Source organism: Stomoxys calcitrans, chromosome 4, assembly GCF_963082655.1.
Source record: "Stomoxys calcitrans chromosome 4, idStoCalc2.1, whole genome shotgun sequence".
NCBI lineage: Eukaryota > Metazoa > Arthropoda > Insecta > Diptera > Muscidae > Stomoxys > Stomoxys calcitrans.
Genome location: NC_081555.1, coordinates 97,645,111 through 97,670,988, shown reverse-complemented (window position 1 = coordinate 97,670,988; position 25,878 = coordinate 97,645,111). Strand labels below are relative to the sequence as shown.

The 25,878-nt window shown below is 42.4% G+C and overlaps 1 protein-coding gene across 1 annotated transcript in view; it reads right to left on the bottom strand.

The window, feature by feature from the left end:
• Positions 1-22,915: 22,915 nt before the first annotated feature.
• Positions 22,916-25,878, bottom strand: part of LOC106089657 (putative transporter svop-1) — a 197,297-nt gene continuing 194,334 nt past the window's right edge. Inside the window, exons 4-5 of the mRNA XM_013255582.2 lie at positions 23,409-23,635; positions 22,916-23,334 (exon numbers count right to left, since the gene is read on the bottom strand). Coding sequence (XP_013111036.1) covers positions 22,970-23,334; positions 23,409-23,635 — 592 coding nt within the window. The 3' untranslated portion in view covers positions 22,916-22,969. The remainder of the gene's footprint in view (positions 23,335-23,408; positions 23,636-25,878) is intronic.

Below are 25,878 nucleotides of genomic sequence, written 5' to 3'. Positions count from 1 at the left end.
TTCATAACCCGCCACCCCTTCATGGCCCGGAATACAGCATAATTTGACAGCAGCCCCCAGACGTCCTTAAAACTCTCGACAAGTCACAACCTCAAACAACCCGCCGCCAAATCCTTCCCACAGGGGAACGGCACAAGCAGGCGACAGAGTTTCGGGCGCAGTGGCAAGAGAATTGCGAGCAGACACACTCCATTATACGGCACAATAGTTGAGTTGGTGGAAAGAGAGTGGCAAGAAGGCACACTCTATTAGTGGCTAGGAGGCACGCCCTAGTGCACGGCACTATTCGGGCTCACAAGGAGGTTAGAGAGAGGGCACTCCGTTAAAAAAAGCCGGGGTTTCGGGCGTCAAGAGAGTTGCAAGGATATGCACCCTATTATACGCCACAACACGCTGTTTGGTGGTTAATAGGCTAGAGGACGACATGAGAAGGCGAGAGAGGATACTCCGTTGATAAAAATAGGGCTTAGGTCACGGTGGTAAGTTAGTGGCAAGGAGGCAAACCCCAATGTGCGACACTGTTCACTCGCTATCACAAAGCTAAGAGGCAAGAGTGCCCTCTTTTTACACTAGTCACCGAGCGACGGCACTCTAGGCAGTACGGCACTCTTAGATAATACCGACTATACCGAGTACTCGTTGCGACTCCCTTTTAAATGCGCACGTCCTGGGCTTCACATGCACCAGCGTAGCGCAGAGGTTAACATGTCCGCCTATGACACTGAACGCCTGGGTTCGAATGCTGGCAGCAACATCAGAAAATTTTTTAACGGTGGTTATCCCCTCCTAATGCTGGCGACACTTGTGAGGTATTTTGCCATGTAAAAACTTCTCCCCAAAGAGGTGTCGCTCTGCGGCACGCCGTTCGGACTCATGACACAGATAACATTCTGAGGATATGGAAAGAACATTTTACCCAACTGCTAGTGTTCGACGTTGGCGGCGAAGAGGAGGAAGAGGAGAACCAATCCCTGATGATGGTATAGAATGTTTACCTCCTAGGCAGAATGAGGTCCAAGTAGCAGTGATCCGGCTAAAGAACAACAAGGCAGCAAGAACCGACGGGTTACCCGCTGAACTATTTAAGACCAGAGGCGACACGCAGATAAGGCGTATGCATCAGCTTATCTGCGCAATCTGGTGATTGGAACCTCAGCATACTATGTCCCGTACACAAGAAAGGAGACAAGACGGAATGTGCCAACTACAGAGAGGAATAAGTCTCTTTCTCATCGCATACAAGATACTCTCGAGCGTACAGTGTGAAAGATTAAAACCCAAAGTCAATGAGATAATTGGGCCCTATCAATGCAGCTTTAGACCTGGTAAATCCACCCTAGACCAGATATTCACACTACGCCAAATCGTGGAAAAGACCCGAGAAGGACAAAACAACACCTACCATCTCTTTGTTGACTACAAAGCCGCCTTCGATACTCCATTACGTTCAAAGGTATTTCAAGCCATGTCTGAGTTTGGTATTCCTGCAAAATTAATAAGACTCTGACACTTGCTGATACGCGTTCCTCAGTAAGAATAGGAAAGAATCTCTCCGAACCATTCAATACCAATCGAGGTTTCAGACAAGAAGACAGCCTATCGTGTGATCTCTTTAACATCCTGCTGGAGAAAATTATACGAGATGCAGATGTCAATAGATATGTCACACTAATCACAAGAGAGCACATGCTACTCTCCTATACCGACGACATCGATATCATAAGTCGGTCACTGGAAGTAGTAACGGCAGCCTTTGAAAGAATCGAAAGAGATTCAGTGAAAATGGGTCTGGCAGTAAATGGAGATAAGACGAAATGGATGGTTTCAACCGAGCAGATAAAGAAAATGGCACCAGTTTTGAGATTAAGATTAAGTCCAGGTGCAACTTTGGACTAAGTAAGCAGTTTAGGAACAAGGCCACCTCTCGACAGGCGAAGATTACACTTTACAAGACACTGATACTATCCGTGCTGTTATATGGCTCTAAAGCATGGGTACTTGTGAAAACAGATGAGGTAGTACTTGGAGTATTTGAGAGAAAGATTCTTCGTAAAATATATGGACCAGTTTGCTTTAATGGAGAATATAGGCGACGTATGAACCACGAGCTGTATGAGCTGTATGACGACGATAGCATAGTTTTACGCATTAAAATACAACGGCTGCGTTGGCTAGGTCATGTTGTCAGAATGGATGAAGAAGCTCCAGCACAGAAGTCTTTTGGAAGGCAAACACGGTGGTACACGCAAAGCGGGAAGACCGAAAGCCCGATGAAAGGATCAAGTTGTGGGAGACACCCCGAAACTTGGTGTCAGAGATTTTAGAATGAGCGCAGAAGATCGAGGCGCTTGGAACGCTATTCTACGTTCGGCTAGTGGAACAAATATTCTGTCATATCCAATTAAAGTAACGTAAATAAGATTTGTGAGAAGTTTGCCCCAGTTCCTTAATGGAATGTTCAGGGGCAAGTTTGCGTTTGCGTCCTGGGCTCCGCCACATACTTGTTTTGAATACCAAGTAGTTTTTCCCAACCTCGAAAACACTTTGTTTAGCACTTTAAAGTAGTAAACAACTTCTTGTTCTGTTGTTGCAGTAACAGTTGCAAATATTTTTGGCTGAAACAGCCCCTGTGTTGTGACAACTTGTCTCTAAAATTTGTAAACATCTTTCTATGTCAACAAGCCCTTATATTTTGTTGTAGCCTGCTCACTGACCGTTGAGTAGGAAACCAACCTAAATGCCATTGTTTGTCAATAGGCTATATGGACTAAGTAAACTTTTGATCAATTCACCATTTAATTCATCTTTCCCCTAAAACTATGCTGATGAACTTAAACTCACCATGCAATTCATTGTTCTTAACCTAAGGTGTGGGCGAAAACGAAGCTTACGGACTTCCGTCGTCACCAACGCAAGCTCTAAAAATCCCCTCCAGAATCCTCATAGCATACGGTGACGACCTTTGCAGCATGGCAGGCGATATCGAATGGGATATCGCCTGCCATGCTGCAAAGGTCGGCACCGTATGCTATTGTCTCGAACAAATAAATTGCCCTCAACAGCGCTACAACATTGCTTCGCATTCGAGGGAGATCCGTAATGTTGAATGACACTGGTCACATCCGAGCACTTCGTAAAGTACCTTGTAGCCAGGAGTTCGACAGTTTCGGAACCTGATTCCTTTCAAGACCCGTCATTACTCAAAACACTTATTATGGCCTTCAGTTCCTTGGCAAACACTACGCTATACCTAGAGAACTCATTCACCCCCAGACTCACAGAAGCCCAGCCATGTGGCCCACTTAGTCGATCTCATCCCACCCTTGTACCGGTTCAGGGACTTCTTATCAAGGTCCAAATACCTATCTAGACTGGTACGACTGCGTCCCGCCAAAGTAAGCACATTCTTATGTGATTCTTTTTTGTTTGCCTTGTTAACCTTGTCCAAGCCATAGTGTCCATAGTATTTCACTAAAACATTTCCAATGCATAATGAGAACAAGAGCATTACATTGTAGATGCGAACTAAATACAACATCTATTTATTTATAAATACGACTGATACTAAGAAGTTGTCCATTGATTGCGACAAACATGTATCACAATGTCATTCAGTAAAAGCGCAAAATTAACTAACTAACAAATGGCGTATTTTGTAAGAGTGTTTTTATTTAAAGAAATATATGTGTTCCTTAGATTTCTAGGATAATTTCATTGCATTACGATATGTGTTTCCTTATCAATTATTAATTTTAGCCTCTTTTGCATTTTAACAAGCCAAACATTTACCCATGTTAACAGTGGGATGAATGTCCATCCATTCAGTGGACTGTTTACTTGTCATGATACAAATAAAACACACATTTTAAACATTTAAAAGAGACTTATCAATACTTTGTTTAAAAAAGAGTTTAAGCCCGCCAGCAATTCTTCTAGCAAAATCTCTCATATGAAATGTCACAGCACAAAGGTATCGGAAAAACTGTCATTCTATTGTTACATGATTGATTGGCAACATGAAATGAAAATATGTTGTAAGGCAGAGCCACAATATCAGTGTGAGCAGCAGGATACTATTCAACTCGCGGCAAGGCTTTGTTACGTTTCGGGGGCTACGATATGGTTTATTCTATTAAATATGGTCAATGTCATTTTTAATCCCTCAACCATAGGATGGGGATATATTAATCAAGTTCACCCTGGTATTACCATAGATTAGGTTTAAGTGACAGTCTGCCATCAGACTCACTTAGACGTATTAGTCCATTGTCATACAACAGGAAAAAGAGAAGGAAGATGCCTTCTAGTACCTACTGTTGAACCATTCAGATCGCTTAAAAAAGACCAACAACTTGGGAATGTTTACATCCGCTGTATCAGACAAATTTTCAAAAAAATCAGAACCTAAAGTGGAACACCTTCTGACTACCAGTGCGGGATATATACGCAGCAGATGTTCTATGGTCTCTTCTTTCTCGACGTCCTCTCAGCTTCTGCAAAAATCCTTACTTGCAATCTTCAGGTGTTGCCATGTGGCAACGCAAACATTATCTTCTTCTTCTTATATATAAAAATCATTTTGTGTTTGTTTGTATGTTCCTTATAGACTCAGAAACGGCTGAACCGATTTTCTTGAAATTTTCACAGATGGTGCATAATGATCCCGTGGTGAAAATAGGTACTAAATTTTTTGATATCTGAAGGGGGGGCGGACCCTCCCCCTTACTTTTATTTTCGGAAACGCCAGATCTCGTAGATGGGTGGTGCGATTTAAGCGAAATTTTGTGTGCTTTCATATAGTACCCTAAAAATAAAAATTTGGTATCCAAATTTCGGATGGCGTACCTAGGGGGGCCGCCCCACCCTAAAACCTACCAAACATATATTTAGACCAACCACGACAATATAGGACTCAAATGAAAGGTATTTAGGATAAGAAAACGTATCTAATATCCAATTGTCGCACCAAGTGCTGGGGGGACCACCCCAACCCCCAAAACACCCCTAAATCGGACATATTTACCTACCATGGCAATATGGGACTCAAATGAAGGGTATTTGCGAGTAGAATACGAATCTAATATCCAAATGTGGGACCACGTTTCTGGGGGTCCACCAATAACATCCCCCGAAGGGGACAAATTTACGACCATAGCAATATGGGACTCAAATGAAAGGTCTTTGGGAGTAAAGCACGAATCTAATATCAACATTCGGGAAAAGTGTCTATGGGGCCACCCCACAACACCACCCAAATAGGAAGTATTTGCTGACTATTGCAATATGAGGCTCAAACAAGAAGGTTATTAGAGTAGAACACTAATCCGATATATATTTTTAAGGCCAACTCACTGAGTGGCCGCCCATTTCCCAAAACACCCCCCAAGCCATGTTTGCCGACTATGGAAATATGGGGCTCTAATTAAACGTATTTGGGAGTAGACCACGTATCTGATATCAACATTTGGGACCAACTGTCTAGGGGACGTCCGACCACCATAACAACCCTCAAATAGGACGTATTTGCTCACCAAGAGAGTGGAACTAAATATTTATAGTTTTTAGGCGCAATACCCCAAACCGGACATATTTGCCGGCTTTTGCAATATGAATTTAAATGAGATTAGAAAGCGAAATTGATATCCAATGGCAATATGGGGTTTAAAAAAGTGATACATAGGTATATGAGAATAGAGCACGTTGCTGATATATTTTCAGGGCTTAGTGTTTGGTGGACCACCCCAATCCCCAAAACACCCCTAAATCGGGCATATTTATGGACCATGTCAATGTGAAGCTTAAATGAAAGGTATTGGGGGGTAGAGTAAAAATTGATACCCATTTTAGGGACCAATTTTCTGGGGGTCAACCCCTTTCCCCAAATATCCCACAAACAGCTATTTTTAACTGACCATCGCAATATGGGGCTCAAATAAATGTATTTTGGAGTAGAATACGAATTTGATGTAGGAGCATGTATTTAGGGTCACTCCTTCCCCAAAACATCCCCAAAAGCTGAAATTTTTTCGACCATGCCAATATGTGGCTCAAAGAAGGCGCTGCGGTACGGGCCCCGGTCAGCTAGTCATATATAAATATACATATTGATTGTGTTTGTTTGTTCCGTATAAACTCAAAAACGACAGAACGGGTTACATTGAAATTGTCACAGACTGTGTAAGTTGGTCTGGAAGGAAACATTGGCTTTATAATTTCTTTATATCGGGAGGGGGCGGACCCTCCCCCTTACCCCAGAAGTACCATCCAAAACGAAAAGTGGATCGATAGGGACATTGAATCCCATTCAATGAGAAGTATGCAAGTATTTGGTGGTAGAGCACGAATTTCATAATAAAAGTTAGGTCCAAGTACCTGGGGGGCCACCCCAGCCCCAAAACCCCTAACAATAGATTTATTTGACGATCATGACAATATGGGACTCAAATGAAAGGTATTCGGGTGTTGATTACGAATATGGTCAGGAAGGAGGAAATGGCTTCATAATTTATTGAAAACGGAAGGGGGCGGACCCTCCACCGTTACCCCAAAAACACCAACCAAAATCAAAATTGGACTGATAAGGACAATATGGGTATCAAATGATAAGTTTGCGGGAGTAGATTGCGAATCTGGCATACAAATTCATGTCGAAGTGTCACCGTCGAGGGGTCACCCCATCCCCACAAAAACGCAAAAAATGGGCACATTATCCAATCACGGATATATGGGACTCGGTTTCTTTGTTTCGTATAGACTGAAATACGGCAGAACCGATTTTCTCGAAATTTTCGCATATTGTGTAGGTTGGTCTAGAAGGAAACATAGGCTATGTAATTTTTCAGTATCGGAAGGGGGACTGAAATACAACCCAAAATCAAAAGTGGACCGATCGTCACAATATAGGTATCAAATGAAAGGTATTGGAGATTAGAATGCGAATATGGTATTAAAATTTGAGTCTAAGCACCCATCGGGCCCCAACCTCAAAACTCCCCATAAAGACTTATTCGATGTTCATATATATATGGGGCTCAAATGAAAGGTATTCCGGAGTAGATTTCGAATCTGGCATACAATATTAGATCGAGGAATGGGGGTTTACGCCACCCCTCAAAAACACCATTAGACCCATTATGACTATGTGATAATTGGCTGAACCGATTTTCTTAAAATGTTCATAGATTGTGTACGTTGGTCTGGAAGGAAACATAGGCTATATAATTCTTAGATATCGGGTGGAGGCGGATCCTCCCCCTTACACCAAAAACGCCACCCATATTCGAAAGTGATCCGATGGTCACAATAAGGGTATCAAACGAATGGTATTGAAGACCAGAAAACGAATATGGTATTAAAATTTAGGCCCAAGTACCCAGCGGAGCTAAGAGTTTTGGGGTACACTCTAAAGTACGCCCTCAAATACCCCTTAAACAGCCGGTGGTGGCCCCACCACCAAAACACCCTTCAAACGGTTCATATTGGATTGCCAAAAAAAGTAATTGCGGATTTTTCATATAGTCGGCGATGACAAATTTTTCCACAGCTTGTGACTCTGTAATTGCATTCTTTCTTCTGCCAGTTATCAGCTGTTACTTTTAGCTTGCTTTAGAAAAAAAGTATAAAAAAAGTATATTTGATTAAAGTTCATTCTAAGTTTTATTAAAAATGCATTCACTTTCTTTTAAAAAATCCGCAATTACTTTTTGGGCAAACCCAATATTTACCGGCCATGGCAATATGGGTCTCAAATTACAGGGATTTGGAAGTGCAGCACGGAGGCCACCGTAGCGCAAAGGTTAGCATGTCGGCTAATGACGCTGAACGCCTAGGTTCGAATCCTGGCGAGACCATTAGAAAACATTTTTAGCGGTGGTTTTCCTCTCCTAATGCTGGCAACATTTGTGATGTACTATGCCATGTAAAACTTCTCTCCAAAGAGGTGTCGCCGTTCGGACTCGGCTATAAAAAGGAGGCGCCTTATCATTGAGCTTAAACTTGAATCCGGCAGCACTTATTGATATGTGAGAAGTTTGCCTGTTCCCTAGTGGAATGTTCATGGGCAAAATTTGCATTTGCATTTTTTGGAAGTGCAGCACGAATTTGATATCCATATTTGAGTTGAAATGTCTGAGGTGCCACCCCTGCCCTAATGAGAACATAACCCTAAGGAACAACATTACCACCAGGAACCGAGAAGGGACAAATTCTTACACATCAATGAGTGCTTTCCGATTCTAAGGGATTAAGCCGAGTCCGAACGGCGTCCCGCAGTGCGAAACCTCTTTGGGGAAGATTTTTTAAATGACCATGCATGGCATTGTAGCTCGCTAATGTCGCCAATATTAAGAGGGGATACACACCTCTTTGTCCGATGTTCTCGCCAGGATTCGAACGCGTTCAGCGTCATAGGCTACAGTGGCACGAATTCGATATCCGCATTCAGGGAGAAGTGTCCCCACCCTAAAAAGATATTAGAGAGTTAAAAAAGGCGCAGCGGAGCGTGCCCGGTTCAGCTAGTTGTATATATTCTTGATCGTCTTGACATTCCAAGTCGATTTAGCCATGTCAATCCATCTGTCCATCAGTCCGTCCCTCAGTCTGTCTGTCGAAAGTACGTGAACTTTCGAAATTTTGCATGAATACTTCCTATTAGTGTGAGTCGTTTGGAGTTGTAAATGGGATATATTGGTCCATGTTTTGATATAGGTGCCATAAAAGCTGATCCAGGATCTTGACTTCTTGAGCCTCGAAAAGGCGCAGTTCTTATCCGATTTGGCTGAAATCATGCACCAGGTATTCTACTTTTACTTTCAAGTATGGTCCAAATCGATTCTTAACCTGATATAGCTCCCCTATAAACCGATTTCAACTCTTGATTTCTTGAGCCTCTAGATGGCGCAATTATTGTCCGATTTGAGAGAAATTTTGCATGAAGTAATTTGGTTTGACCATCGACAACTGTTTTCATTAGGGTCTAAATCGTTTCATAACCTGATATAGCTTCCACATAAACCGATCACGGATATTGACGATGGGTGTATAATCTGATATTGCTCCTATATAAACTGGACTTTTGATTATACTTCTTGAGCCTCTAGAGCGCTCAATTAGTATCCGATTTTGCATGAAGTGTTTTGTATTAACTTCCAACACCTGTGCCGAATATGATCTAAATCGGTTCATAACCTGATATAGCTGCCGGTCTTAAATAGTTCAGCGGGTAACCCGTCGGCCCCTGCTGCCTTGTTGTTCCTTAGTCGGGTCACCGACTAGGAGGTAAACATTCTATACCATTATCAGGGATTGGTTCTTCGGTATCCTTTTCGCCGCCAACATCGGACACTAGCGGTTGGGTAACATGTTCTTTCCATATCCTCAGCATGTTATCTGTATCAGTTGCCAGATTTCCTTGTTTGTCTCTGCAGGAGGAGGCACCAAAGCCATCGGTTTGATATTCAATTCTTTGGTAGAATTTTCGGACTTCATTCTGATTACTGTACATCTGAATTCGCTCACACTCACGTCTTTCCATTTCTTTTTTCTCTCTGCGGAATAGACGTTTCTCCTCTCTCCTTTTCTCCCGGTATTGATTGCAGTGTTGCTCTGTATGCCGCATACTTGGCTTCAGTAGCACCTCGATACTCTTGGGCTTACCATGGGTTTCTTGGAGGAGGCTTCTGGTACACTAGTACAGATTTCGCGGCATTTTCCATGGAGTGGACAATAGTTTGCCACTGCTCTACTATATCATCGGAACAAGGAGTGCTTTCATCAAGCAGTTGGGTCATTCGAGTGGAATATGCCGCTGCCATTTGTTGTGTTTGCAGCTTTTTAATGTCCAGCTTCCGTGCAGTGTCAGATCGTACTTCTCCTCGCCATGTTCAAACGGGTGCGAACCTTTGCTGCAACAAGGTAATGATCCGAATCTATATTCGCTTCATGAATCGATCGTTCATTTAACACTCCATTTATCACAACGTGATCGAGTTGGTTCCTCGTGTTTTGATCGGGTGGCAGCCATGTGGCTTTGTGAATATTTTCATGTTGAAATCTGGTGCTACTAACTACCATGATTTTTGCCGCGGCGAAATCAATCAGCCTCAACCCATTACTAGCCGTTATCTCGTGGAGGCTAAACTTTCCGACTGTTGGACCTCCCCTAGCTTAAAAATGTCCCAGAACGATTTTAATATCATGGGCGGGGCAGCGGTTATTTTCTCTTTTTAGGCGCTCGTAGAAAAATATCCTTGGTCTTCTTGTCTTTGTCTTCCGTCGGGGCATGGGCACAAATAAGGCTGATGCTGAAGAATTTGACTTTTATGCGGATTGTGACTAGCCTCTCATCCACCGGAGTAAAGCTGGAGACAAGGTGTTTCAGTCACCGACTAATCACAAATCCACAGCCAAATTCATGTCTCGTGTTATGGCAGCTATAGTATAGTTCGCCACGGTATGGGGTTGTAGTGACGCTATTCCCAGTCCATCGCTCTTCCTGTAAGGCGGTAATATCTGCCTTGTACTTCTCTAATACATCCGCCAGCGTGTATGCTGCACCTTTTCTATAAAGAGAGCGGACATTCCAGGTGCAGATTCGCAAATCATGGGCCTTTTTTTTGTTTGTGTAGGTCGTCAACGTTGGGGGGGGGGTTCTTTTTATACCCTCCACCATAAGATGGGGGTATACTAATTTCGTCATTCTGTTTGTAACTACTCGAAATATTCGTCTGAGACCCCATGAAGTATATATATTCTTGATCGTCGTGACATTTTATGTCGATCTAGCCATGTCCGTCCGTCTGTCCGTCCGTCCGTCCGTCCGTCCGTCCGTCCGTCCGTCTGTCTGTCGAAAGCACGCTAACTTCCGAAGGAGTAAAGCTAGCCACTTGAAATTTTGCACAAATACTTCTTATTAGTGTAGGTCGGTTGGTATTGTAAATGGGCCATATCGGTCCATGTTTTGATATAGCTGTCATATAAACCGATTTTGGGTCTTGACTTCTTGAGCCTCTAGCGTGCGCAATTCTTATCCGATTAGAATGAAATTTCGCACGGCGTGTTTTGTTATGATATCCAACAACTATGCCAAGTATGGTTCAAATCGGTTCATAACCTGATATAGCTGTCATATAAACCGATCTTGGGTCTCGACTTCTTGAGCCTCTAGAGGGCGCAATTCATATCCGATTTGAATGAATTTTGGCACGACGTGTTTTGCTATGATATCCAACAATTGTGCCAAGTATGGCCCAAATCGGTTCATAACCTGATATAGCTGTCATATAAACCGATCTGGGATCTTGACTTCTTGAGCCTCTAGAGGTCGCAATTATTATCCGATTTGCCTGAAATTATGTACGACGGATTCTCTCATGACCACCAACATACGTGTTTATTATAGTCTGAATCGGTCTATAGCCCGATACAGCTCCCATATAAATCGATCTCTCTATTTTACTTCTTGAGCACCCAAAGGGCGCAATTCTTTTTCGAATTGGCTGATATTTTGCACAGGCCTCCAACATATAATTTAATTGTGGTCCAAACCGGACCATATCTTGATGTCGCTCTAATAGCAGAGGAAATCTTTTCTTATATCCTTTTTTCCCAAAGAAGAGATGCCCGGAAAAGAACTCGACAAATGCGATCCATGGTGGAGGGTATATAAGATTCGGCACGGCCGAACTTGGCACGCTTTTACTTGTTTACTATTCATTTGTTTCTCATAGTAGTTCTAAAAGTTTTCCGGGAGCGTGTTACTGGCCCAGCACCCCAACCGCATGGGTTTTATGTGATTGCACATATATCCCTTATGTGGCGAGCCGCTTGCTCCAAGATTCGACGCTCGCCTCCAGCCGCCCCTAACCTGGGAACAGACGCTGTGATTGGCCATAGGTTATCTGAAGGCGCCAATAACTCGCCTTGTCATCTCGAGTATCATTGGACACAGTATCTATTGGGTTGCCCAAAAAGTAATTGCGGATTTTTCATATAGTCGGCGTTGACAATTTTTTTCACAGCTTGTGACTCTGTAATTGCATTCTTTCTTCTGTCAGTTATCAGCTGTTACTTTTAGCTTGCTTTAGAAAAAAAATGTAAAAAAAGTATATTTGATTAAAGTTCATTCTAAGTTTTATTAAAAATGCATTTACTTTCTTTTAAAAAATCCGCAATTACTTTTTGGGCAACCCAATAATTAAGAGCCAGTGCCATCTGACTCCTCACTGAGACTCTTCTCTCGAAAATCGAAAACCTTTCATGGTGCGCAACCCATTAAATCTACACCAAAACTTTCTAAGTTATGGACCAATGGCTATATCAAGTTATGGACCAATATGGACCGTACTCGCCATAACCACATATTACTTCCAAATTCAAAATTTCATGTTAGTATACCCCCCATTCAATGGTGGAGGGTATAAAAATAGGGAGCTATGGCATATTTAAATGACACATTCACCTTATAAGCTGGTGTTTATCTAATAATGCCTTTCAACAGTCTTTATCTCATATTTATATTGCTCACCATTTGATCTATGTTCCTTAAGAATCATAAAAGGCCACATAAGGCTAACACACACCTTAACAGTTCCATTGGAATTCATCTTCTAGAAAACTCCTCTACAGCACCACTGAACGCCTGTATGGGTGCCACCAGTAGTGCCATAAATGTCTCTATGAAGCCGCCACAACCAGTAGTCGCTCGGTAGTGACAAACCATGACCATGGGCAAGCAAACACACACACACACACACACACTGCCACCATTACCACTAATCCATCTTTAGATTAACTTAATTTCTAATCATGGCCATTATTAAACATTTAAACATGTGCGTTTTATTATGTCGCACATGTGTCATATTCCACGAATAAATATTTGCCACACAACATGAACCGTTAAAAGAGTCAACTGGAGTCGAGGCATTTCTTGAGATTCTCACACGGCATGCCAATAGCAGGCCGCATTGCAGTAGAATGGATGCGTGTACTGTCGCCGTCTATTCGCCGCCCTGGTCCCCAGTCGTATTAGCCCATATCGAACATTGACCAAATGGTTCCCCCACCGATCATGACATTTTTGTCCTATCTTTGGCTCTTCCTTGGCTCACCACCTCCCCTGGCGAGCAATAAACAAACCTGTCCTGGGAGAGAGAGAGGGCAAAATTGTTCATTTCATATTGGTTGCTGGCCAATAACGTATGCCGCAACGTTGTACTGCAGACACATAATTGGTCGACCGGACAGATAGATAGACAGATGGACAGACAAACGTAGGAGATTGCAAGCAAACAAAAAACACGCACAAATCTGCTCTTGGCTTTTGTTGTCCTTAAAAGTCTATAAAAATGTATGAAATTGTAGAGAATAGTTGTCGGCCGTTGCTGAATGCTGAATCTGGCAGTGACACAACCATAAATGGTCATAATCGACCATTGAGGAGTGGGACAAGTTGCATTGCGACATAAGAATCAGGTGGCTCTGTGATGATTGTCATCGCGTTTAGGGAGTGGGGGGGGGGGGGGGAGAGCATGTAACTTCCAGTGACATCGGTTCAATAACCGTCAGACAATGTATGTGCCAGCCAGTTAACCACCCTTTTTGTTGTTATCTGTCAATCTATGTAAAATACAACAACTCTCACAATGGCAAATTGAGTAATAGAACATTGAATCGAAATCAGTAAACATTTAATAAATTGAAAATTTAAAGAAATTTCCTTAAGGCAATAAAATTTTAAAAAAATTTTTTCCCTAAAAGAGTAAAATTGAAAAGAAAAATCTTTTTATCGAAATTAAATTTTTACAAAATTTCCCATAAAAATTAAATTTTGACAAAAATTAATAAAATGATAAATTACAAAATTTCCTAAAAAAAAGTTTTATTTGCAAATTTTTCCTTGAATATTGTGTCCCCACTTCAGTGCCAGCATCTGTTCGACGCGAAAGCCGGCAATGACATAGGAACTGCTTCAATATCTCACCATCTTCCCCTACACATGCTATCACTTGCCGCACCGATTTTACATAAGTCAGCTCGTAGTCCTATGTGTCCCGTTATGATACCGAGAGCTATACTGACCTCCTCCCATAGGATTTTCGCCATCCTACCGACCTTTTCGCTGTTCCTCAGGGTTGCATGCGCATTCATCGTCCACGTCCTTAACTCGGACTGTGTCGACCCAAAAAGCTTCGGGTTAACTAAGTTTATGGACGGCATTTCTCTGGCCTTCACTGCCAAATAGTCTGCTTTCTCATTCCCAGTTACTCCGCTATGGCCCGCCACCTAAACGATGCGGATCGTGCCATCCTCAGAAAAGGCGTCAGTCTCCTTCTTACACTGCAAAACTGTTCGTGACCTTACCATCCTGGTTGTTATTGCCCTTATGGCCTTTTTAGTGTCCGCAATGATGTTCACACTCGACGTCCACGCGTTAGTACCATACCACCTCACGCATTGTGTGATCGCCCGGATCTCCGCCTGTAGGACCTTTTATGGCCAGGCAGTCTACACGAGATCATATTCCCTGGGTTCTCAATCTAGACCCCCAGGTCCACTCTGTCCTCTATCTTTGATCCATCCGTGTAACGTGATCTTCCAGATGGCAATACTAGGGCTGCGTCAAACCAAGACTGTGCCGCCGGCAGCAGTGTCTCGCACTCAACCTCAAGTGTCGTCTCAGGTATCCGATCGGAAACATCTTCCCTTCCTTCCAGGTTCCCATCTTCCATTTGGTCTTTAATTTAATCATGAATCGTCTTATTATTATTTTATTATCAAAATGTGTGTTCTGTTAAGAAAGTTCATCGCGCGCTGCTTCCATTTAGCGTCGAAGCTCATTATTGGCTGAATGGCTACATAAATAAGAAGAAATGTTGATTTTTGAGTAAATATCAGCCAGAACCATTGCAAGAGCCACTAATGCATCTAGAAATAGTCACAGTTTGGTGCGGTTTATGGGCTGGTGGCATCATTGGACCGTACTTCTTCAAAGATAATGCGAATCGTAACGTAACTGTGATTGGATGATATCCAACTTATTTTGGCCCAAAATGCAAGAGCTTGTCATGCAATGACATGTGGTTTCAGCACGCGTAACAATGGACTTATTGAAAGGCGAGTTCGGTGATCATTTTATTTCACGTTCGGGACTGGGCAATGGGCCGCCTAAATCGTGCGATTTAGCCTTTAAACTATTTTTTGTGGGGCTATGTTAAAGCTCATGTCTATACAGACAAACCCGCTTCAATTGACGCATTGAAAGACAACATTGAAGCATTTTTCGTTAGATACCGGCCGAAATATTGGAAAGAGTATGCCAAAGTTGAACTAAGCGGTTGGACCATTTCAAGCGCAGTCACGGTCAACATTTTCGTGAGATAATCTTTAAACATTAAATTATATGCACCGTACTATCGATTCAAATAAAGATTTCATGCATTTTTCTGAATTTTCCTATAGATCTTAAAAAATCGTCCTTTATTACACACCCATACAATGATGAAGGGTAGAAAAACATAAACCCATATGAGGGGGTCAGGGTTTTGCGTTTTGAGAACTCGGAGCAATTTTCCAATTTTTATACAGTATGGGGGCCATATTAATTTAGTCACTAGCCGAACCGGGCCCGCTCCGCTGCGCCTTCTTTAACTCTCTAATATCTTTTTAGGGTGGGGACACTTCGACCTGAATGCGGCTATCGATTTCGAGCCATTATAGCCTATGACGCTGAACGCGTTCGAATCCTGGCGAGAACATCGGAGTTTATCGCCTCTTAAGGTTGGTGACATTTGCGAGGTACAATGCGATGCATGATCATGTAAAAAAATTTTCCCAAAGAGGTGTCGCTCTGCGGGACGCCGTTCGGACTCAGCTATAAAAAAGGTCCTTTTCATTGAGTTTAAACTTGAATCGGAAAGCATTCATTGATGTGCGAGAATTTGTCCCTTCTTGGTTCCTGGTGGTAATAAGAACAGGGGAGGGATGACACCTCAGACATTTCGACTCAAATATGGATATCAAAATCGTGCTGCACTTCCATATCCCATTTATTTGAGCCCCATATTGCCATGGCCGGTAAATATGAACCGTTTGGAGGGTGTTTTGAGGCTGTGGCGGCCACCGGCACTTTGCACTGAAAATAGATATCAAATTCGTTCTTTATTCCCAACGGAAATGAAATTCAGTTTAGGGGGTGCTTCAGGGCGTACCCCAAAACACTTGGCTTCAAAATTGGATATCAAATTCGTTTTCTACTCTCAAATACCTTCCATTTGAGTCCCATATTGTCATAATGGGTCAAATAACCCATTTGACGTATCTTTAGGAGGAATAGCGCCACCTAGACTTGAACGCAAATTTTAATGTCATATTTGTAATCTACTCCATAATACCTTTCATTTGAGTCCAATATAGCCATGGTCGGCTAATAAGCCCATTTGGGGGTATTTGCGTGTGGGCGACCTTCAATTACTTGGACCTGATGTTTTTAATCTACTGCCTAATACTTTTTATTTGAGTTCCATACTGGCATGAACTGCGAATATATCTGTTTAGAGAAGCTTTGTGATTGGGAGGGGGGCCCGCTGGTTACTTGGACCAAAATTTAATACCATGTTTGTTTTCTGGTCTCCAATACCTTTCATTTGATACCCTTATTGTGCCCGTCGGACCACTTTCGGATATGGGTGGCGTTTTTGGGGTAAGGGGGAGGGTCCGCCTCTACCCGATATCTAAACATTATATAGCCTATGTTTCCTTCCAGACAAACGTACACAATCTATGAAAATTTTAAGAAAATCGGTTCAGCCAAGTATCATATAGTCATAATGGGTCTACTGGCGTTTTTGAGGGGTGGCGCGACCCCCTATAATTCGATCTGATTTTGTATGCCAGATTCGATATCTTCTCCCGAATACCTTCCATTTGAGCCCGATATTGAAATGAACATCCGATATATCTACTTGGGGGAGTTTTGGGGTTGGGGGCCGCCCCATGGGTTCTTAGACTCAAATTTTAATACCATGCTCATATTCTACTCTCCAAAACCTTTCATTTGATACCCATATTGTCCCGATCGGTCCACTTTTGATTTTGGTTGTGTTTTTGACAGGGTTCGTCCCCCTTCCGATACCGAAAAATTATAAAGCCTATGTCTTCTTCCAGACCAACCTACACAATATGCGAAAATTTCGAGAAAATTGGTTTTACCGTTTTTCAATCTATACGGAACAAACAAACCGAGTCCCATATATCTGTGATTGGCTAATGTGTCCATTTACAGATCGGACGATTTTTATACCCTCCACCATAGGATGGGGGGTATACTAATTTCGTCATTCTGTTTGTAACTACTCGAAATATTCGTCTGAGACCCCATAAAGTACATATATTCTTGATCGTCGCTACATTTTATGTCGATGTAGCCATGTCCGTCCGTCTGTCCGTCCGTCCGTCTGCCTGTCGAAAGCACGCTAACTTCCGTAGGAGTAAAGCTAGCCGCTTGAAATTTTGCACAAACACTTCTTATTAGTGTAGGTCGGTTGGTATTGTAAATGGACCTTATCGGTCCATGTTTTGATATAGCTGCCATATAAACCGATCGTGGGTCTTGACTTCTCGAGCCTATAGAGGACGCAATTATTGTTCGATTTGAATGAAATTTTGCACGTGGTGTTTTGGTATCACTTCCAACTACTGCGTTAAGCATGGTTCCAATCGGTCCATGTTTTGATATAACTGCCATATAAACCGATCTTGGGTCTTGACTTCTTGAGCCTCTAGAGGGCGCAATTCTTATCCGATTGGAATGAAATTTTGCACGACGTGTTTTGGTATGATATCCAATAACTGTGTCAAGTATGGTTCAAATTGGTTCATAACCCGATATAGCTGCCATATAAACCGATCAGGGTGTCTTGACTTTCTGAACCTCTAGAGATCGCAATTATTATCCGATTTGTCTGAAATTTTGCATGACGTCTTTCATTCTTACTTTCAACAACTGTGTCAAATAAGGTTAAAATCGGTTCATAAACCGATATAGCTGCCATATAAACCGATCTGGGGGTCTTGACTTCTTGAGTCTCTTGAGGTCGCAATTATTATCCGATTTGCCTGAAATTTTGTTCGACGGATTCTCTCATGACCATCAACATACGTGTTTATTATGGTCTGAATCGGTTTATAGCCCGATACAGCTCCCATATAAGTCGATCTCTCTATTTTACTTCTTGAGCCCCCAAAGGGCGCAATTCTTATTCGAATTGGCTGACATTTTACACAGGTCTCCAACATACAATTTAATTGTGGTCCAAACCGGACCATATCTTGATATCGCTCTGATGGCAAAGCAAATCTTTTCTTATATTCTGTTTTGTCTAAGAAGAGATGCCGGGAAAAGAACTCGACAAATGCGATCCATGGTGGAAGGTATATAAGAATCGGCACGGCCGAACTTAGCACGCTTTTACTTGCTAAATATAGCTGTCATATAGACCGATCTGCTGATTCAAGGTCTTGAGTCCATAAAAGCCGCAATTAACAGCCGAATTCGCTGAAATTTGATCCAGTGAGTTGTTTTATGTCTCCCGCCATTGGGCCCGATTGAGGGTCTGAAGCCCATAAAAGCCACTATTATTATCCGATTTCGCTGAAATTTTAAACAATGAGTAAATTAAAGCCTACCGGTATCCAACTCAAATATGGTTCAGATTGGCCCATATTAAAATAAAGCTGCCACATAGACCGATCTGCTGATTTAGGGTCTTAAGCCCATAAAAGCTGCAATTATTATCCGATTTCGCTGAAATTTTAAATAGTCAAATGTTTTAGGCCTCCCGACATCTGACTTAGATATGGTTTAGATCGGACCATATTTAGATGTAGATGTGATATAGACCGATCTGCTGATTTAGGGTCTTAAGCCCATGAAAACCGCAATTTTTATCCGATTTCGCTGAAATTAGAAACAGTGATTTGTTTTAGGCCTCCCGATTTTCGATTCAAAAATGCTACTGATCGGACCATATTTAGATATAGCTGTCATATAGACAAATCTGCCGATTAAGGGTCTTAAGCCCTTAAAAGCCGCAATTATAATCCGATTTTGCTAAAATTTTAAATTGTCAAATGTTTTAGGCCTCCCGACATTCGACTCAAATATAGTTCAGATCGGCCCAAATTTAGATAAAGCTGCCATATAGACCGATCTGCTGATTTAGGGTCTTAAGCCCATAAAAGCTGCAATTATTATCCGATTTCGCTGAAATTTTAAATAGTCAAATGTTTTAGTCCTCCCGACATCTGACTTAGATATGGTTTAGATCGGACCATATTTAGATGTAGATGTCATATAGACCGATCTGCTGACTTAGGATCTTCAGCCCATAAAAGCCGCTATTTTTATCCGATTTCGCTGAAATTTGAAACATTGAGGTGTTTTAAGCCTCCCGCCATTTGACCCGATTATGGTACAGATCGGACCATATTTAGATATAGCTGTCATTGAGACCTATCCGCCGATTGAGGGTCTTAAGCCCATAAAAACCGCAATTATTATTCGATTTCGCTGAAATTTGAAATAGTCAAATGTTTTAGGCCTACCAATGTCTGTCAGATCGGTCTTTAGCTGCCATATCGACCCATCTGCCGATTAAGGATAAGCCCATAAAAGCTGCATGTATTATCCGATTTCGCTGGAATTTGACAGAGTGACTTGTATTAAGCCTCCCGTCATCCGACCACCACATTGTCCATGTAAGACTATATTTAGATATAGCTGTCATTTGGACCGATCTTCCAATATAGGGTCTAAATCCCATAAAAGGTAGATTTGTTGGCCGATTTCGCTGAAACTGAGACTTGTATAAGAGTTCTCGCGATCTGAATCACATATGACCAGACCAGCCCCCATTTTCATATTACTATGGATATGGCAATGGACGGATTTAAACAATTTTAGCAGTTAAGTCCTTGAAAATTTTTTTGTCAATCTAAATCGTAAATCAAAAGGATAATCGAACTAAAAACGCCTTCGCAAAATACATATCCTCCTCACCGAGCGTGATGGGATTCGTGCTATGGACCCCGCTAACCCCAGAATCAGCGAGCTGAATCTGGAAATAAACAGGGTAGTCAACGAACATAAGCGGAATTTGTGGCTGGAACACTTGGACAATGTAACTTAGGCACCGGTGTAGACAAACTGTGGGCCACTGTTAAGTCACTCTCGAACCCCAGGACCTCAGGTTGTTCAACCGTCAATTTATTGTGCATCCCGAGAGAGACAGGGCAAGAAGGAGAGCCATTCGCCGTATTCGTGGCCTCCGAGCCGATGAACAGCCATCACAATTTACCGTGGGCAAAGTTACGAATGTCATCCGTGGTGCCAAATATTCTAAGGCGTTGGCCCCCGACGGAATCTCTACATTGATGTTGAAAAATCTGGATTCACCTGGAGTTGAGTACCTTACCACAGTCCTCAACCTGTCATTGAACACTCTTATAGTTCCCGATGTCTGGAAAATGGGCAGAGCGAAACCCGCTACTGAAGCCTGGAAAAGTCCCGAGTTTGGGGGAGTCGTACAGACCGATCTCCCTTCTCCCACCAGTGGCAAAGACGCTTGAGGCATTACTCCTCCCGAGCCTCGTAGGAGAATTTCCATTCGCCGAGCATTAACATGGATTTCGGAGACTGCACAGCACAACAACAGCTTTGCATGCCATCACCACACACATTTGCCGTGGCTTCAATCAGCCCAGGCCATGTGATAGGACGGTCCTTGTGGCACTGGACCTAACGAAGGCATTTGACACTGTCAGCCATGCCAAATTATTTAAGGACATCGCCAACACGTCCCTCCAGCCAGGCCTGAAGCGATGGGTCGCGAATTATCTATGTGGTCGCCAGTCATTTGTGGAATTTAAGGATAAGAAGTCGAAGCACCGTAGAGTGAAATACGGAGTTCCCCAAGGTGGGGTGATATCTCCGGCACTGTTTAACCTTTACCTATCCTCCATTCCACCCCCTCCAGACGGCATAGAGATGGTATCATATGCGGACGATGGCATTTGGCCCCCCACCCATTGATGACATCTGCGATAGGTTGAACGTCTACCTCAACGAACTTGCCTCATATTTCGCTGCAAAAAATCTGAAAATATCCGCCACCAAATCTTCAGCCACATTGTTCACTACAAATACGCGTGAGTTGAATACTGAGCTGACTGTGATGGTCGATGGAGAAATTATTCCGACCATCAAGTGTCCCAAAATACTTGGCGTCACATTTGACAGCTCCTACACTTTCTCCCCACATGCCACAGCAATCTGCAATAAAGTCAAAAGTAGAAACAAGGTCCTAAAGTCACTCGCTGGCAGCACTTGGGGTGAAGACAAAGAAACCTTGTTGACCACGTACAAGGCAATTGGCCGGTCTGTGGTAAGTTATGCAGAGCCAGTGTGGTCTCGTCAACTTTGTGGCATGCAGTGGAATAATATTCAGATCTGTCAGAATACCGCCCTCCGAACTGCGACGGCCTGTCTCCTCAGTTCTCATGTGGACCACCTCCATTGGGAGACAAAGATCCTACCAGTGCGAGGACATAACTGCATGCTGTCTAAGCAATACCTTTTGGGTTGTTATCGCAGAAACCATCCAAATCATCATCTTGTGGATAGATAACCACCTCCCAGAAGCCTTAAGGTAGATCTACACGATCTAGAGCGTGAAGTTCAGCGCTACAAGAGAGAACCTCTAGATCAAGCGGGTCTGAACAACATTCATGCAGACACGGTAGCTGATGCGGTAATTGGCTACTGGGTGAATGTAGTCCTTGGAGAACGACCGCCTCGCATTGCACCTGAAGAAATTGACCTCCCCCGGCAAACCAGAGTGGTTCTGGCTCAATTACGTTCCGGCAGATGCAACCTCCTCAATTCCCACAGAGCAAGGATTGATGCCGACGTGCAAGATGTATTGGGTTGCCCAAAAAGTAATTGCGGATTTTTCATATAGTCGGCGTTGACAAATTTTTTCACAGCTTGTGACTCTGTAATTGCTTTCTTTCTTCTGTCAGTTATCTGCTGTTACTTTTAGCTTGCTTTAGAAAAAAAGTGCAAAAATGTGTTTTATTAAAAATGCATTTACTTTCTTTTAAAAAAATCCGCAATTACTTTTTGGGCAACCCAATATGTCCCGATTGTAACCAGTGACCGCACGATACACGTCACCTATTTAACTGCCCGGCCAGACCCACTCGACTCAGACCCAGATCCCTGTGGACGCACCCCATCTTAGTATCAGAGTTCCTGGGTCTTGACACTCAACAGAATCAAGCAGACGAAAGATAGAACACAATAAACTGCTACAACAACAACAAATCCTCCTCGGCCAAAACTCCAAAAAAACCAAATTATTTAAAAGTCAAACATCCCCAAGACTAGGGATTTTTGAGGACTATCCAACAAAATCGCGAATCGTGCCGCAAATGAAGATTTGGCAGGCCGAACAACAAATTTTCAACATGCCGAGGAGGCCTACAAGGTTCCAAAGAATCGACGAGAACACCCCTCCTTGTGGCGTTCCCTTTGACCAAACTTTCTCCCAAGTCCGCATTAATATTCCTGCCGCGAAACATATTATCCGTCCACTTGAAGACACTCGAGAGGATCTCCGTGCGGTTAAGGGCGGCGACTATCAAACCTCTCATCGTCGAGGAAGGCCGCCGTCCATGTACTCCTTCTGTTGGAGATACATCTCGACCTCTTGTACCACTTCATTTATTTTTCACAAACTCAGGGCTACATAGATGTTTATATTTTATTTCAAAAATTCTATTAAGTTGCACTTAATTTTTAAGTCTTAAGTTGTTGTTCCCAGAATAATTACTAACTAAAAACTCACAAAAAATAATTTTTTCGTATAATTTGTACCAAAATTTAGAAACTTTAAAGCTTTAAATGTTTTGCCTAATTTGAAGTGGCATGTACGACTTTATTTCGTTGCTCGTATTTGCTTACAGGCAGGAAGCAGGACATAAAGAAGACCACAGCATATATGCCCAATATGACCCACATTGTTAGTTCACAATAATCGAATAGCAAGAGGCCCAAGACGTTGCTGCCCACCACGGCACCAATGCGACCCATCATCATAACAAAGCACATGCCCATGGCATTGATGTTGGTGGGAAAGAACTCCATGGAGATGGTAGAAATTAAACCTCCGACATTGCCAACACTCATGGTGAAGGTTAGCAGAACAATGTTCACATAGAAATTTGTAATCCAATGGAGCAGAGCCACACAGATGGTGGCTATAATAATCCAGGTAACTAAAATATAAAAGAGACCATTAATTTTTTGAAGTAAAATTTCTCTTCAAAGATTTTGCTCATCCCCAACTTACGTATCAAATTCTTTTTTCCAATCATATCAATGGTAAATGAAAAGAACAAATAGAAGAAGGTAAAGGCTCCACCCACCGCTGCGATAACCATGAATGGAAATAAATCCACAATGCCATTACAAATATCCGAATGTAGATTTGTGGTGGGATCCATGTTGGACAAAGTATTGCATACATCAACAGGAAAGTCCTTGGTGGAAACCATTTCATTCAAAAGTGTGGGGAACCTGCAATTAGGAAAAATATATGAAACACCATTTAATAAGATTTTGAAGATTCTTTTTATTTAGAAAAAATTGGATTTGAGAACGCGTACAGAAATCGTGTTCTATTCTAAAATACCTCTTATTTGAGCCCCACATTGCAATGGTCAGCAAATACTTCCTATTTATGTGGTGTGGGTTGGCCCCATGGACACTTTCCCGAATACTGATATCAGATTTGTGCTTTACTTCCAAAGACCTTTCATTCGAGCCCCATATTCCTATGGTCGTAAATTTGTCCTCTTGGGGGATGTTTTTGTGTATAGGCGGCCCGCCAAACACTTGGCTCCGCATTTGGATGTCAGATTCGTATTCTACTCACAAATACCTTTTATTTAAGTCCAATATTGCTATGGTCAGTAAATAAGTCCTGTTTGGGGGGTGTTTCGGGATTTAGAGTGGTCCCCCAAACTCTTCATCCGACAATTGGATACGTTTTCTAATCCTAAATACCTTTCATTTGAGTCCCATATTGTCGCGATCGGTCTATATATATTTTTTCTAGGTTTTGGGGGTGGGCCGGCCACCCCAGGTACCCAATCCGAAATTTCGACACCAAATATTGTTTCTATAAGGGAGCACACAAAATTTCGCTAAAATCGCACCATCCATCTCCGAGATGTGGCGATTTTGAAAATTATGTTAAGGGGAGGGTCACGTGCTTTACCTCTCATTTAAGATCCATACTGCCATGGTCGGTAAATATGACCGATTTGAGGGGTATTTTGGGGATGGGGTGACCCACGAAACACTTAGTCCCGCAATTGGACATTAGATTCGCATTCTACTCTCAAATACCTTTAATTTGATACCCATATTGCAGTGATTGGTCTATAAATCCGTTTGGTGGGTTTTGTGGGTGGGCGGCCCTCCTAGGTACCCTACCTTAGAATCTGATACCAAATTTTTGATTTAAGATTAATGAAAGTGTCCCAACAAAATTTCGCTTAAATTGCCATACCCATCTCCGAGATCTGGTGTTTTTGAAAATTACGGTAAGGGGAGGGTTGGAAAGCTAAAGAATAATACCGCGAACAACCGCAACGAAATTCCAATATTTTTTTTGTCTTTATTTAAAAGACCGTCAGGTTGAAAGATTAATGCCATATGATCAATTTTGACCACTCTGCCCTCTTTCTGTTCATGTTGGCTTTTTGGAGGTATGGCGGCATACATTTATTTAAATCGCAAAGTGTCCTGTTAGGTCTCAATGATTGGTCGACTGTTTTGGGGTAAGGTGGTCCGCTAGATATATGGGGAGAATAAAGATATCAGATTCGCAGTCCATAACCTTATACCTTTAATTTAGCTCCATATTGTCATGATTGGTGTATACAGCCGTTTGGTGCCGGGCGTCTATATGAGGGTTGTGCGCCACACCCCATCTGCCACTTGAGCTCAAATTTGAATGACGCACTCTACTCAAAAATACTCAATGACACCCGATTGTTTTAATCGGTCAAATAACCTATTGGAGGCGACTTTAGGAGGTAAAGCACCACCTAGATTCTTGGTTTTATGTTATGTTCGTAATCTGCTTTCAAATGACTTTCATTTGAGTGTCATCTAGCTATGATCGAATAATATTCCCATTTTTAGGAGCTTTTTGTAGGTGGGTTGACTCCCAATTACTTGGACCTCATTTTTTATATCATTTTATTTATATCGTAGTCTACTCCAAATACCTTTTATTTGAGTTCTCTCTTGATCTTTACGTCCAATATGTTTGTTTGGAGGAGTTTTGGCGGTTGAACGATCTCCTGGATACTTGATCCCAATTTTTAATGCCATATTCGTATTCTACCCTCCAGTACCTTTCATTTGATACCCATATTGTCCCCATCGGTCCGCTTTTGATTTTAAGTGGTGTTTTTGGGGTAACGGGAGTGGGTCCGCCCCTTCCAACATCAACAAATTATAAAGCCTATCCCTCCTTCCTGACCATATTCGTAATCTACACTCGAATACCTTTCATTTGAGTCCCATATTGTCATGATCATCCATAAAGCCTATTTTAGGGGGTTTTGGGTTCGGGGCGGCCCCCCAGTTACTTGGACCCAATTTTTAATATTGAATTTGTACTCTACTCTTGAATATTTTTCATTTGAGTCCCATATTGTCCCTGTCGGCCAACTTTTATTTTTGGGTCGTACATTTGGGGTAAGGGGGAGGGTCCGCTCCGTTTCCGATTTGAAAAAACTATATAG